At 42.1% G+C, this 15,363-nt stretch overlaps 1 protein-coding gene across 6 annotated transcripts in view; it reads right to left on the bottom strand.

Moving 5' to 3' along the window:
* Window positions 1-15,363, bottom strand: part of DNAH9 (dynein axonemal heavy chain 9) — a 342,415-nt gene that overhangs the window by 182,328 nt on the left and 144,724 nt on the right. For all 6 annotated transcript variants that reach the window (XR_011468497.1, XM_070395266.1, XM_070395267.1 and 3 more), the window contains 4 exons: window positions 10,759-10,969; window positions 6,480-6,607; window positions 3,136-3,244; window positions 1,806-1,953 (listed from right to left, as the gene is read on the bottom strand). Coding sequence is in view for 5 of the 6 variants with exons in the window: in XM_070395266.1 (XP_070251367.1) it covers window positions 1,806-1,953; window positions 3,136-3,244; window positions 6,480-6,607; window positions 10,759-10,969 (596 nt within the window). In the remaining variant the exon portion in view is untranslated. The remainder of the gene's footprint in view (window positions 1-1,805; window positions 1,954-3,135; window positions 3,245-6,479; window positions 6,608-10,758; window positions 10,970-15,363) is intronic.

The raw sequence follows: 15,363 nt of genomic DNA on the forward strand, positions 1-15,363 counted from the left end.
CACCTGTTATGAGGACTTCTGTCCAATAGAAGAATTAGTCTGTGTTGACGTCACACAGCTTCCATTCTCAGGGTCATGTGAAGCTGGCATCACAATACCGTGATGAAAAACACAGAAGACTCTGAAGTGTCTGTTACTAACTGGCTGCAACGCTGAGGGACCTCACAGCACCTCAGCTCTTGTATCTAGAGGATGGTTAGCCCCTTGGGAATGTCGTGAGAATGAAATGAAATAACACACAGAGTAGGCACCATAAATGACAAGAAAAAATGTTTTTTTTCTTGATAACCAGAGGGTTCGGAGATGAGGCAAGACTTGTCTCTGGATACACTTAATACAGAGCCTTCAAAGCCCATTTCAAAGGCCATGCATGCTCATGAGCACACATGTATACACACACACACACACACACACACATACACACACACACACACACACACACATTTCTTGTTCTAAATGCCCAGAGTGGGAAGGGCCTAACTTTCAGTTAGAGGATACATTGGACAAGTGTCTCAGCAAAAGATAAAGAACAGGATTAGATATTTTCCCCAAACCTCCTCCTTCCACGGTATTTTAACTCCTTGCAGCCCCCTGCCCATTGGCGACATTCCCCACTCTCCTGGGCACTGCCCACTGCCAAGGCTGCTCTATCTTGTTAGGATTCCAAGGCCATGGAGCCCACAGGCCACCAGAGGGTAAAGGCTTTTCAAAGGGTCAAGATTGGAAAAACAATTACTGATGCCAAAATAGAAACTTACAAAATCAAAATTAATAAATGTTTAAATATCTAAAAATACACCACCATGTACACTACTCAATTGCAATTCAGTTTTTAGTCATATAAAATTAATTCTTAGCATGGTGGATTTGACAGGGGGCATGTGAAATGGGAGCACTTCGGGCCCCTTACATGGGAGACTTCTCCCTAAATACTCCGTCCTATTGATAGACCAGCAATGAGGAGTAAGGGTCACTTTGAGTGAGGGACTTAATTTCTGGGAAAAGTAATCCTGAGCATAACTTGCTGAATCTTTGGGAACTTGGTTAGATCTCTGAATCACGCTGCCTTCCAGCTCTGAGGGTTGAGCTTGGCTGAACTACAGGGTTGGGTGCCTGATCCATGGGTGATGCATCAACTGGCAAGAGTGTAGAACTAAAGCAGGTTCTGAACACTGGAACTGCTCTCTGCAGACACCATAGTCTTTCTATAATAAGTATCCTTTTGATTAAAAGTAATGAATCTCTTGTTTAGGTGATAAGTGGTCAGGGGTTGCTGCTTTTGCTGTTGCAAACCCATAAAGGGAAAAGTGAACTCACAGTATCCAGAAGGACAGGCCTGGGCAATTGCTGCATTGTGCCGGAGTCCGCGCTCTCTGGGCTATGAACACACACAGCCAGAAACAGGAGGTGGGTCCCACGTGTCACAGGTGTCATTTTCACCTCTAGGTCTGTTGGTCTGACCTGGAGGAGGGCCAGCTTCATGCCCTACAAACTGCAGGACCTCAGAATTGTTATCGGATATTGCAACTTACAGCCTCCTCCAAATACAGCCACATGGCACTCACGAGAAGCACTTCAAATCCTCTTCCTCTTTGCTCATCTCGCTTCCTGCCTGAATTGACAATGGCAGCCATTGTCAGTCGAATGTGTGTCCCCTTTGCCACCTGCCATGCCTGGAGGGGAATGCTCTAGGGATGTCTGACTTCAGGGACAGGACAGAAAGAACATCAGCGGGACACAAGGTGTGAGCCAGCAGGCGTTTTGACGCTGCTTTAACTTGCTGCCTTCCTTACTTCTTGGCCTACCTGGCTCTGAGTGTGTCTAAGCAGGTCGGAAGGTACTTGTCAAACAGGATGGTCAGGTTGGCTCTCTCTGTCTGGATTTCCCTCTTCTCGATCCAGCTGCTGACGGGAGGGCTCCATCCCAGGTCTGCCGGGTTGATGTACAGGATTCCTGTGAGCACAGGCAAGAGTCAATGAATTTTCCATGGACGTCAGTATGTCCTTCATCCCAGAGAGTTATTTTCTCTGTTTAGAAGACTGGACTCAAAAAGAACAGAGGTCTGGCCAAGGTCTGAGAGGTCAAATGGGTTGCTGTTGGGATCAACTCCGATGGCCTGACATTAGCTAATGGAAGGCAGTGTTGAGAAGGAGCTTGAGGCCAAGGCTGGGCTCAGGAGGAAAGAAGGCTATGATGGATTGGAAGTGGTTGTCACGGTGTGGAAATGTGGATGCAATGGTGGCCTCAAAAGAATATGTCCACGTTCTAATCCCTAGAACCTGGGAGTGTGACTTTATCTGAAAAAGGGGCCTTGACAGATGTAATAAGCCAGGATCTTGAGATGAACTCTCCCTGGAGTATCTGAGTGGAACATGAACAAGGGTCCTTATATGATACGGAAGAGGAAAGACACGCAGAGAGGCCATGTTCAGCAGGAGGTGGAGGTTGGAGTCATGGGCCCTAAGCTGAGGAAGACTGACTGGAAGATGCAAGGAAGGGATCTCCCTCGAAGGCAGATTTGAGTTCCAGTGTCTGTCTTTCAAAACTGTAAGAGAACACATTTTTGTTGTTTTCGAAGCCACAAGTTCATGGTGATTGGTTGCAGCAGCCCTAGGAAACAGATGCAGCGTATGAGAGCGAACCCTCCCGGCCTGTGTTTTCCAGCCTCAGCACGGGTCCTTGATAGGGAGTCTGATGTCAGGGTTGAGGCTAAACCAGTCCTCTCATCCTCTGGTCTCTGCTGGGCGTTAGCAGTGGGGCTAGAGGAAAGCTAAGGTAGAAACTGTTCTGTCCACCAGGATGTAGTGAAACTGGCAATGGGTCATTATCTCCATTGACATGGAAGCTGGAAGCTGCCTAGTTTGAGGCACGTACTCAGAGGACAGCTGTCCAGCTCAGGGCCGTTTCCCTTCCCACTCCCATCACATTTCTGAATGAAGAACACCACACGGGCCTGGCCTCAGACACTGGCTCACCCTCGTGGATGTGGATTAGGACTGCAGACGAGGCCAGAGGTTAGGATGATCGATGCCCGGCTCCTGTTTGGAGCGTCCCCCGGAGCTAACACCATCAGACGTATCGCTCGAGGCACCTGCCTCCAACTGCACAGTTGGGTTTTACTTTCTGAGGCCATACCTGCTCTGGAGACGGTTGCCGGCGTGGCCGTGCGCAGGTGGCTGATCTCAAAGAGGAGCCTCATGGTGGGGTTCAGAGGGATCCTCTCGTTGCTTGCCAGGGTCAGCACCTGGAGACCACAGGAAAGGACACGTCAGGTGGGAAGGAGGACACATGGCCAACTGGTGGAGATTTGGCTGATTTCTCCTGGTAAGGACGATGAGTGATTATAGTTGACCTTGAACAACACAGGGGTTAGGAGTGCCACTCAGTCGAAAGTCTGTGTATAACTTAAGTCCGCATCCCACCGCCAGCGAACCCTAGAACAACGAGGGTTTGAACTGAGTTGGTCAACTGGAAAATCTCCGTATAAGCAGACCTGTGCAGTCCACACCCGCATTGTCCAAGGGTCAACTGTGTAACTATTTCTATATTTTCTGCAACAATATTCTCTCTCTCCTCCTGTATCCTGTCTACCCCCATCCCTGTGTGTGTGTGTGTGTGTGTGTATGTGTTTGTGTGGTGCGTGTGTGTGTGTGTGTGTGTGTGCATTGAGTCAGGAAAATAGTTATCTAAAAAATTTATATTGATGTCAGTAATTCAATGAACTAGACATATTGGAAGATTGTTAAAGGAAAAAGCTTAGGCTTCATGTCACTAGTTTTTTAAAAAGTAGTGCCTCTCAGAGAGCACACATTCATCCGATGAATCTGTCAGTGTAAAACTTCTAACCTGGCTGTGCTTTCTGAACAAGTTTAGGAGCAGCTACCAGCTTAACAGCCACTTTATTGGCATCAGCTAGTGTTTTATTTTTTTTTTGAGAATAGACATTTTTGTTTCAGGTAAATTTGGATTCCCTTTTACATAAGTATTTTATTTATTGACTTACTTATGAACATTCCCATTGGCTTTCTTTTTTGTTTATTATTTTTATTGTTTGTAAAAAATAAAATATATTCTCCATGAATGAAGATTTGTCACCATTGAGGGGGTTTGACAGGCTTAGTTTCTGATCCTCAGTTTCCTTATTTATAAAAAGGGAAGTAAGAAATAAAAGATTTAGTAGATGATTTAAGACTCCTTTCAGCTCTAAAAATTAATCTATGTGCAGAAGATCCTGAAGGAAATGATAACAACGCTGAAAACTGTGAGTGATGGCAGCGCCATTGAAGGAAGTGAAAGCTGCTCACTCGGATGAATCCGTTCTTAGGTGTCTATTAAAGACTCTGGTAATAAATGAAATCAGGATCTTGAAGAGATATGTGCATTTCCATATTCATTTGGAGCTTTACGTACAATAGCCAAGTGATGGCAACAACCCAAGTGTCCATCAATGGGTAAATGGTAAGAAAATGTATTTAAATAATGGAATATTATCCATCCATTAAAAGAAGGAAATCCTGCCATTTGTGACAACATGAATGGCCTTGGAGAGCATTTTGTTAAGTGAAATAAGTCAGACAGAAAAACACAAGTACTGTAGACTTCACTCATACGTGGAATGAGGAAACAATAAACCATAAAAAGAGAGAATATTTTGGTGCTTGCCAGGGATGGGTGGGATGAGGTAGGTGGAGGACATGGGTGTAGGGGTCACAGGGTACAAACTTCTAGTTATAAAATGAGTAATTCTGAGGATGTAATGTACAGCATGGTGACTATAGTTAACATTACAGATGGATTGTATACTTGAAAGTGGCTAAGAGTAGATATTAGAAGCTCTCACCACACACACACACACACACACACACACACACACACACAATCATGTGAAGTGATGGAAGTGTTTACTAACCTTATTACGGCAATTATTTTACAATATATGTGTATTTCAAATCACCATGTTGTACACCTTAAATGTACACAATGTTACATGTCAATTATTCTATACTAGGGGCCCAGTGCATGAACTCGTGCATCTTGAAAGGTACTGTGGGCCACGAGGCTGTGGTGGGCACAAGGGTGGGTCTCGGCCCATCCTCCTTGCCCCTGCCCAGCCCCTCCTGCCACAGCCCTGGGTCCTCTGTCTGCCTGCAGCCCTGCTCCCACTGCTGCCACTCCCATGCGTTGTTGGCACCAGCCCCGCTCGCACCCGCTGATGGTGCGGAGTGATTGGGGCCGGCGCCAGCAGTGGGTGCGAGCAGGGCCAGCGCCGTCAGGGGTTCGAGCAGCAGCTGCTGCCCCAATCACCCATCAGGAGCAGGGAGAGGTGGAGAAGCCCTCAGGGGCGATTGGGGCCGGCAGCCGCTGCTCACACTCACTGATGGTGCTGAGCGATCGGGACCGGTGCTGGGCACCGGCAGTGGGTGCGAGAGGTGGCTCCGGTGCCAGCAGCAGGTGCAAGCAGGGCCAGTGCTGGCAGTGGGTGTGAGCGGCAACTCCAGTGCTGGCAGTGGGTACAAGCAGGGCCAGCATTGGCAGTGGGTGCAAGAGGTGGCTGCCGGCCCTGATAGCCCCTCAGGAGCAGGGGGAAGTGGAGAAGCCCTGAGGGGTGATTGGGGCTGGCAGCCTCCGCTCACACCCACTGCGGGCACTGAGTGATTGGGGCCGGCGCCAGGTGCTGGCAGTGGGTGCGAGTGGGGCTGGCGCCAGCAGCAGGTGCAAGTGCTGGGTGGGACCGCAGCACACGGGAGCAAAGAATTTTCAGTAACCACCAGAGGCTTGCCCTGATTACAGCGACTGGCACCCTAGCTTGGTGTGGTGCCCCCGCTCACTTGCTCCACTATCCCGCCATGGCTGATGCCCACCATGTTCTGCGCGTGCCCCCTGGTGGTCAGTGCACGTCATAGCGACTGGTTGTTCAGTTGTTTGGTTGTTTCACTGTTCGGTCTATTTGCATATTAGCCTTTTATTATATAAAATAATAAAAGGCTAATATGATAAGTGTCCAGTTGTCTGCTAAACCAATCAAAGCATAATATGCTAATGATATGCTAAGGCCACTCAACCACTTGCTATGACATGCACTGACCACCAGGGGGAAGACGCTCAATGCAGGAGCTGTCCCCTGCTGGTCAGTGGGCTCCCACAGGGGGAGTGTCACTCAGCCAGAAGCCAGGCTCACAGCTGGCAAGCGCAGTGGTGGTGGCGGGAGCCTCTCCCACCTCCATGGCAGTCAGACATCCCCTGAGGGCTCCCGGACTGTGAGAGGGCGTAGGCCGGGCTGAGGGACCCCCTCCCCTGAGTGCATGAATTTTGTGCACCAGGCCTCTAATATTTCAATAAGGCTGGAAATTAAAAAAAATGAAGATATCAGTAATAATTCCTTACTTTGATGAGCCCCTGTGTGGAATTACGATTTCTAAATGTGTGTGGGGACTGGTTTCATAGGTGATTAGGGATGATTTCCCTCCTCCCTTTCATACCTTGTTGTCATCCATGACAGTGTTCAGAGACTCGATCCACATTGGATCTATGTCTCCATCCAGCAAAATCCACTTGGGCCCATCATGGGCGACGTTGGCAAGCTCCCGCATGATGGAAGAGAACAATCCTGAAAGGAAACACAGATAGTTCATTTTCCATTTCACCATCAGTCTTTTTTTCTCTTAACACAGTCCTTCCGCATTGGCTGTAACATTCGGTGGAGGTGTAAATAAAACCCAGTCAGAACTGGCTTTGTATTCTCTTCCACCAAACATTCGACAGGCCCAAGGTGCCCCTCTGTGCTCCAGTTTAACTTTTTATAAGAAAAACAACAACAAAACCTGATAGAACTAGCTTTTTAAAGTGATAAGGGGCCAAGTAAATCATTTCAACAGGCAACGGTAACATGATGGAATCGCACAAAGCCTTTACAAGTACTGTTCCCATCCTTTGTAACTGCGGCCCAGGCGAATCTTTCAAATGCAGGCTTTGGGAGAAGGCCCAGTGTGGTTCTAATAGGCATTACATGAAATTTATATCTTTTGTAGATGGAATTGATTTTTATGATACTAAGGTTTCCCAATGAATAATATGACGTATCTTTTCATTTATTCAAATATTGTTTTATGTTCCTTAATAAAGTTTTATAGTGTTTTCAATATATCTCTTTGGCTAAATATATTCCTAAATATATCATAGTTTTTACTGTTATTTGCATGAAATTCCCCCTGTATTTCCATTTTTAACTGGCTACCGCTAGGATAGAGAACAGTTACCAAATTTAATGTATTTATTTTATGTTTAGTTACCTTTAATAAATTTTCTTACTTTAGAATTTAAAAATTCTAGTGATTTTTTAAATAATGCTTCTTGAGTTTTTTAGATGTAAAGTTGTACAAGCAGCAAAAAATAAATTTTCTCCTTTCCCTCAACTTATACCATGCATTCCATTTTCTTGTCTACAGCATTTTCTAGAATCCCGCCAAGCAATACTGAATAATCATGTTTATAATAGGTCCCCCTGACTTATGCTTGATTTGAATAGAAATGGCTTTAGTTTCTCATCATTCAGAATGTTTTCTTTATCCTTTGTTTTAGGTAAACAGTATTTTTCGTATTTAAGGGATTTCCGTCTATTCCTATTTCACTTAGAATTTTTAAAATTAAGAACAGCTATTGAATATTTAGCATCTATAGATTGATCAAAGAATTCTGTCCTTTAACTTGTCATTTCTTTATATTAACACTTAAAAAATAATTGATCTAAAAATATAGCATTCCTTTGAGATAATGTTGGATTTTATTTACTGATATTCTATTAAGAATGTTTGAATCTACATTAATAAGTGAAATTGGGCTATTGTTTTTGGTTCTACATAATGATATCAAGATGTTCTGACTCTATAAAATAAATTGAGAGGTGATTTTTAAAAATGATTTTGGAATTATGTAGTGTTTTTGTTCTGCTACTATTGTTAAATTTCCTTTTCATTGATTTACCTATTTTCTACTTCTTAGTGAGTGAATTCTGTTAAATTATGTTTTGCTAGGGGACCATCTATTTCTTCTAGTTTTTCAAATGTGTCATTTAATTAAATGTTCCCTTGTATTTTAACCTTGTCTATATCTACTGTTTTGTCTTCTTTCTAATTCCTAATCTTACTATTTTTACTTTGATTTTTTCCATTAGTCATGCATTTGATGGACTTATTTGTCTCCATAAAGAATCAACCCTTATAATTATTTATTCTTACTATGAAGTTTTGGTTCCTTTCTACCAATTGCAGCTTTTATCTTTATTAGTTTCTTCTCCCCAATTTTCTTTAGGTTTAGTTCATTATTCTTTGAACAATTTCTTAGGATGGATACTGACTTTATTTCCAACCTTCCTTCTGTAATAAAAGGGTTCAGATTATCTTCCTCATGGACTTTAGATGCATCCCAGAGGTTTTTGTATGAAGTGTTCTTCTCTTATTGTTTCCTAAAGAGGTTGCATTTCATTTTCTACTTAATCCAGGGGTTAAGTGAGTATTTCTTGAGTTAAGGGGGCATTTCTTGATTTGCAAATAGTAAAATTATTTCTTGCTATTTGTTTCCAGTCCTATTGTATTATTATCAGAGAATGTGGCCTATAAATTGATACTTTTGAATTCATGTGGCTTCTTCTGTGGCCAACTACATTTTTAATTTTTGGAAATGTTCCATGAACCAACCAAGAAAAGAATATTTTCTATCTATAAGATGCAAAGTTCTATAACTATGTGTTATATTGAGTTTGATGATGCATTTCCCAATTCTTCTATGTCTATACTCATTTTTCTGTTCACTGGATCTGTCTAATTTTGAAAAAGGTGTATTAACATAACCTACTTTATTTCTATTTTTAACAAATTTTTCTAAAAAATTTAAAAGGATATATTCAAGGTATTTGAAAGTTCTCTTGCTTAGTAAATACAGCTTTGGGATTATTATAAATCTTCTTTGTCAATTTTTCCATATTTAATGTATATATTTAATAAAACTTTAATTAAAATTCTAATACCATTTAAAGTTTGAATTATATTATGCAAGTTTAAATTTAACATAGAATAAGTAATGTTTGATACTAGCCAGGAAAAGTACAAAGTACATTGAAGAGGAACTTACCTCATCAGATATTAAAATGTTATAAAATAATTGTAAGCAAAATAGAATTACATTAGTATAGGATTAGATAAATAGGTGAGTGGAACAGAATGGAAAACTGAGAATCAGATCTCAGTATATATGACAAGCTGGTGAAAGGATGGATTACTTAGTAAATAGTGCTGGCCCATTCATTTATCAACCTGGGAAGAAATAAAGTTGATTCTCTATCTTACCTCCTACTAAGCCCCCCGATAAATTCCAGAAGGATAAAAAATGTTAATGTAAAATAAAATCTTTAGGAACATGTTTATGATACTATAGCTATCGCTGAAAGTTAGAAATTATAAACTAAACAGGAATCCCAGCTACTAAGAAAACTAGAGAGACATTATTTCCTTTTGTAAAAAGTGCATGGTCCAGGGAGAAGGCCAGGTATGGATGGAGGCAGATATTGGAGCGATGCATTGACAAGCCAGAGAAGGTCAAGGATTACTGGCAACCACCAGAATCTAGGAAGAATTCTTGCCTGGAGCCTTCAGCCCTGTGTACACATCAGTTTTGGATGTGGCCTTCAGAACTGTGACAAATTGTGTCTATATCTTAAGCTAAAGATAAATAAATTAAAAATAAAAAGTGCATCGTAAACAGGCCATGAAGTGTTTGTAGACAAATGGTAGCCAGGGAACCATTAGCAATGCCTACAACAGACAAAGGGCCAATGTCTTTGATATATAAAGAACTCTTACAAAGAAATATTAAGGGGAAGTGAAATCACAGGACAGCCAATTGCTAATAGCAGTTAGAAAGAAAAGAAGCTAAGCCTCGATTAGAAGGAAAAGAAGCTAAGCCTCATTAGTAGTCAGTGAAATAAAAATTAGAGAGGCGGCGTGACCAGACAGTTTGACCCTGATGCAGTTGGACACCGAGACATGAGGAGGGAGGTGAGGTTTCCTCTTTCCAGGACCTACATCAGTTTCAGAAAGAGGTCAGGTCCCTGTTGGCTCATAGGGATTTCTCTGCCAGTAACGGAGGCCCTTTCTAACATGTACCTGTGATATTTAATTCTTTGAAGGTGACACTGAGGTCAGCACCGAGTGAACATGGGCTCGGGACCCTCTGAATCCCTGTAGAAGGGATCATGGTTCTAGGAGTCTTCTGAGATGAATGATGTTGCTAACATCGCCGGACCTGGCCAAGGTGTTTTCTGTAGCAACGTCCCCATCACTCCTGGGCAGTGCTCACAGGAAGAGGTGCCCTCTGTGTGAGGCTGACTGCATGGCTCATTTGGGAATGAGCTGTGCACTTCCCACCTTAATCATGCCTTCAACCCACTGCCAGGTTGTGTGAGGCTCCATGACCTGGGCTCCAGATTCACTGAACTACAGCCAATGCCTGCCCTGCTTTGTCCTCTCCAGGTGCCCTCTCTCAAGGGACAGTGGAAGAATCTCTGAGGAGAGAGAACTGAAGGGCTATGGTTTCCCTCCAAACCAAGATCGATTTCTTTTTCTTTAATCCTTCTCACCTCTTTCTCCCATCCCAAAGAGACCAGCCCCATGTCCTCTCCTCCACAGTTCACCCCACTACATCCAAGCCTGCCCAAGGGGCTCTGAGGGAGGCAGGAACTCTCTTGTAGGGCTAGCCCTCCCTTACCATCCTTCCATTCTCGTGTGGCCGGGTGGATGATGCCGAAGAGCTCATCGTTTGTGACTGCTTTGGGATTGAGGTCAGTCCAGATGGGGCGGCGTTTCATGATCTGATAGGTCTTGTGCAGGGACCTCAGCACCTGAGACTTGCCGGCACCAGCACTGCCCACCACGAACACAGAGTGCCGCACGGCCAGCAGCTCCTCCAGCTGGACCACCTGGGGAAATAGGAAACTCAGCCAGAGACCCACCCGCCTCTCACCTACATCCCAGCTGCTCTGCTGTGAGCCAGGCTGGGGTCTGAGGTGAGACCTGGCAGCAACAGAGGAAGGGTTATTGACCTCAGGATATGACGGGGTCCTAAATGGAGAGGCAACATGATCCATTTATTCATTTATTCATCATTCAGTCACATAGTGATTAGCCAAGAATGAGCTAGAGAGTAAACCCTTGGAGGGAGATTCAGAGATGGCTATTCTGCCCTCCATGATCTCATGGTATGGAGGAGAAGCAAGCCAGGCTGACACATTATTATAATAATGTGCAAAGTCTATAAAGTGCTCTAGGAACAGAGAGGAGGAAAGAATTGATTTGTAAGGATAAAGGGAACGAAAAAGTCTTCACAGAGGAGCAGGCATTGGAACTGGGCTTCAGGGATGAGTTTTCCTAAAAGATGAGCAGAAAGGCTCTTCCAGGCAGAGGTAACAGCACAAAGGCTTGTGGTGTGACAGAGCATGGTGTGGTTGGCCAGGTGGTTTGATGAAGCTGGAGTCGGAGTTCCTGTGGACAACAGTAGCCCTGAAGGTCTCTTTTCTCTTGTTCTAGCTTGCCTCCAGGCTCACCTTTCCACCCGGTTGAGTAGGCTTACTGGAATGAAAATCCGATCATGTCACTGCCATCACTCTGTCCTTCTATGGATCTCATAGCTTTGGTGGTGAAATCCCAAATACTTAGACTGCCTTACAAGACGCTTTTGCTGTCTGCCTCAAACCAGCGTCCAGTCTTGTCTCTCATCCCCCAACATGCACATTTCAGGTAGACAATTACTTGGAGTTCTTATAACAATGCTCGTTCCTGTGTCTATGCATTTCAACACATTGTGTCTTCCATTCAGAAGTTATCCTTTCTCCTGACTGTCTGGCCAGCCCTACACACCTCTTGGTTTCGGGTAGGTGCCCCATACCTACATCCTTTATCTTAACACTTATCAATATTGCAATGGTTACTTTTCTGTCTCCCTATCAGAATACCAGCTTTCTGAAGGCAGGCAGGACTGGGCTTCTTATCTCTCTATTGCAATGTCTAGCAGAGAATCTGGCACATACTTAATGCTGAACAAATATTGGCTGAACATATGAATGAAGGATGGCTGGAAAGGTTGGATGGGCCCTATCATCAAAGGTCTTATATGTTATGAGCTAAAATATTTGAACTTTATTGTAGATCAGGTTTCTTGATTTTGTACTAGAAGATCCTTAATAGCAGAGGAAAGTAAATTAAAGGGGAAATGTACTGAAATATTGTACAGTTGGACAATAAAACTTTTTTAGAAATGATAAGTAATAACTTCTATATTTTTTAAGATTTAGTTGATACAGGTATCAAAAATTCTAGAATAATACCACCATGGGATTAGAAGGAAAGTGGTTCTTCAAAGCTCAATATGAAGGTGGCAGGTAATTGGCTGTTTGGGGCAGCAGGATGATGAGCTTCCACGTGGCTGGATAGTTTATTGATATATTAATTTGAGTTATGTTTTCCATACCATCAGTATTTTTCTTTTCTCTATCCCAAGCCATTGCTGCTCCTCTGGTTCAGGCCCAAAAGAACCGAGAGGGGAGTCTCAATCCTGGCTCTTGTTTTCATCCTTCAGGGACTTCGTGCAAGATCTTCCCAGATAAGGATGAGCAGATTGACCAGGAAGGGTCTCTGAGGAACCAACATCAAATCTAACACACAAATGAAAAGTCAGCCACGTGAAGACCAGCAGGAAGAGCATTCAGGTGGAGTGGCAGTGAGCGCAAAAGCCTGGAGTTCAGCAGCAGCGAGGAGAGCTCAAAGAACAAGAAAAAAAGAAAAAGGAAAAAGAAAAAGAAAAGGAAAGAAGAGAAGAGAAAAGAGAAGAAAAGAAAAGGAAAGAAGAGAAGAGAAAAGAAGAGGAAAGAAAAGAAGTGTGGCATCAGATGAGATAAAGCAAGTCCACAGGGATCAGATATTTGGGAATTAGTAGTTGAAATTTTATTCTAAATACCACAGAAAGCATTTGGAGGATTGTGAGCATGAAATTGACCTGAGATCACTGCATTCAAACATTAGGAGGACAAGGAGGGTCGGGAGAGGAGAGAAAAGGAGGGTGTGGTAGTGGTGCTCTGGCTGTTGAATGGAGACCGTATTCTACTCCTGGATTTCTTTTTTCATGAACCGAGTCCCAGATACTAGAAAGACCTAAAAATTGCTTTCTAGTTCCATCAACTCCTTTTTGTTCGCTTCAACAGCTTTATTGAGGTATACTTTATATACCATAGAGTCATATTTTTAAGTGTACAATCCAATGATTTTTAGCATACTCACAGAAATGTACAAGCATCACTACTATTCAATTTTAGGACATCTCATTACCACAAAAGGAAAAATCATACTCATTAGCAGTCACACCCCACCTCCCCACCCCTACCTCAGCCCTATGCAATCCCTGATATACATTTTGCCTTTATAGATTTGCCTAGTTTGGATATTTCCTATAAATAGATTCATAAAATACGTGGTAATTGGTGAATGGCTTATTTTACTTGTGATGTTTTCAAGGCTCATTCAGGCTGGAGCATTTCCAGTACTCCATTCCTCTTCATAGCTGAATAAAATTCCATCGTGTAAGTACACCACATTTCTTTCTTCATCCATCAGCTGATAAAGGGGTTATTTCTACTCTCTGACTATTATAAATCCATCAACTTCCATCAGTATCTTTCATAAGATAAATATATAAACATCCCTCTACTTCCTTCTATCTTTTTTTCCTTTCCACCTCCTATCTTATTTCAGATACATTTTACTTTTACATTGCTATGTTTGATAACATTTACATTCTGTTCGGTACTTCTATTTAGACATTTTATATTTTCCATGATTCTAAGAGTTGAAGACAAATAGTGGCTTACATTTTTATTATTGTAGATATTTTTCACTACGGAAGAAAGAAGTTACCTGGAATATATTGTGTTCTCTAAAGGCCTGGTGTCCTGACTTATCAGAGGAAGTTCTAGGCATCAATCCAAGGTCAAATGAATACTCTTTCTTTACACTACCTACATCGATCACTGTCAGGTTACATTTACTTTTTAAAATATTTAATTTTAATTTTAAAATAATATTTTATTACTCAATTACAGTTGACATATAATATCACATTAAGTTTCAGCTGTATGACATAGTGATTCGACATTTATATAACTTATGAAGTGATCACCCCAATAAGTCTAGTAACCATCTGACACCTTACATAGTTACTACAGTATTATTGACTATATTCTGTATGCTGTACTTTACTTTCCTGTGACTGTTTTTATAACTGGAAATTTGCACATCTTAATCCCTTCCCCATTTTTACCAATTCCCTCTTAATCCGCCCTCCCCCTCCCCCTGGCAACCATCAAAATGTTCTCTGTATCTATGAGTTTGTTTCTGTTTTGTTTGTTTCTTTACTTTGTTCTTTAGGTTCCACATATAAGTAAAATCATATGGTATTTGTTTTTCTCTGTCTGACTTATTTCCTGTAGCATAATACTTTCTAGGTCCATCCATGTTGTCACAAATGGCAAGATTTCATTTTTTTATGGTGGAGTAATATTCCATTGTATGTATGTACCACCGCTTTTTTATCCACTCATCCAATGATGGACACTTAGGTTGCTGGCTGCTGTAGATAATGCTGTAACAAACATAGGGATGCATATGTTTTTCAAGTCAGTGTTTTCGGTTTCTTCAAATAAATACCCAGAAGTAGAATTGCTAGATTCTTCTTTTGTCTCTTGATATAACCTTCATTTTAAAGTATATTTTGTCTGATATAAGTATTGCTACCCCAGTTTTTTCTTCACTTCCTTTTGCACAAAATATCTCTTTCCATCCCTTTACTTTCAGACTGTGTTTCTTCCTATCTGAAGTGGGAATCTGGCAGATAGCATATGTATGGGTCTTGTTTTCTTATCCATTCAGCCACCCTATATCATTTTATTGGAGCATTTAACCCATTTTAATTTAAAATAATTATTGATGGTTATATAGTTATTGCCATTCTATTGTATTTTTGATTTTTTCTTCTCCCTTTAACATTTCTTATAACACTGATTTGGTGGAGATGAACTCCTTTGGTTTTTTTGTGTGTTTTTTTTTTTTTTACCTGAGAAGCTCTTTATCTCTCCTTTGAATCTCAATGGTAGCTTTACTGGGTAAAATAATCTTGTTGTAGCTCCTTGCTTTTCATCACTTAGAATATTTCTTGTCACTCCCTTCTGGCCTACAAAGTTTCTGTTGAGAAAGCAGCTGACAGTCCTATGGGAATTCCCTTGCTGGTAACTCACTGCCTTTTTCTTATTGCTTTTAAGATTCTCTT

Source organism: Myotis yumanensis, unplaced genomic scaffold (assembly GCF_028538775.1).
Source record: "Myotis yumanensis isolate MYYU_CA2020_CCGP unplaced genomic scaffold, mMyoYum1.0.hap1 SCAF_16, whole genome shotgun sequence".
Lineage (NCBI taxonomy): Eukaryota > Metazoa > Chordata > Mammalia > Chiroptera > Vespertilionidae > Myotis > Myotis yumanensis.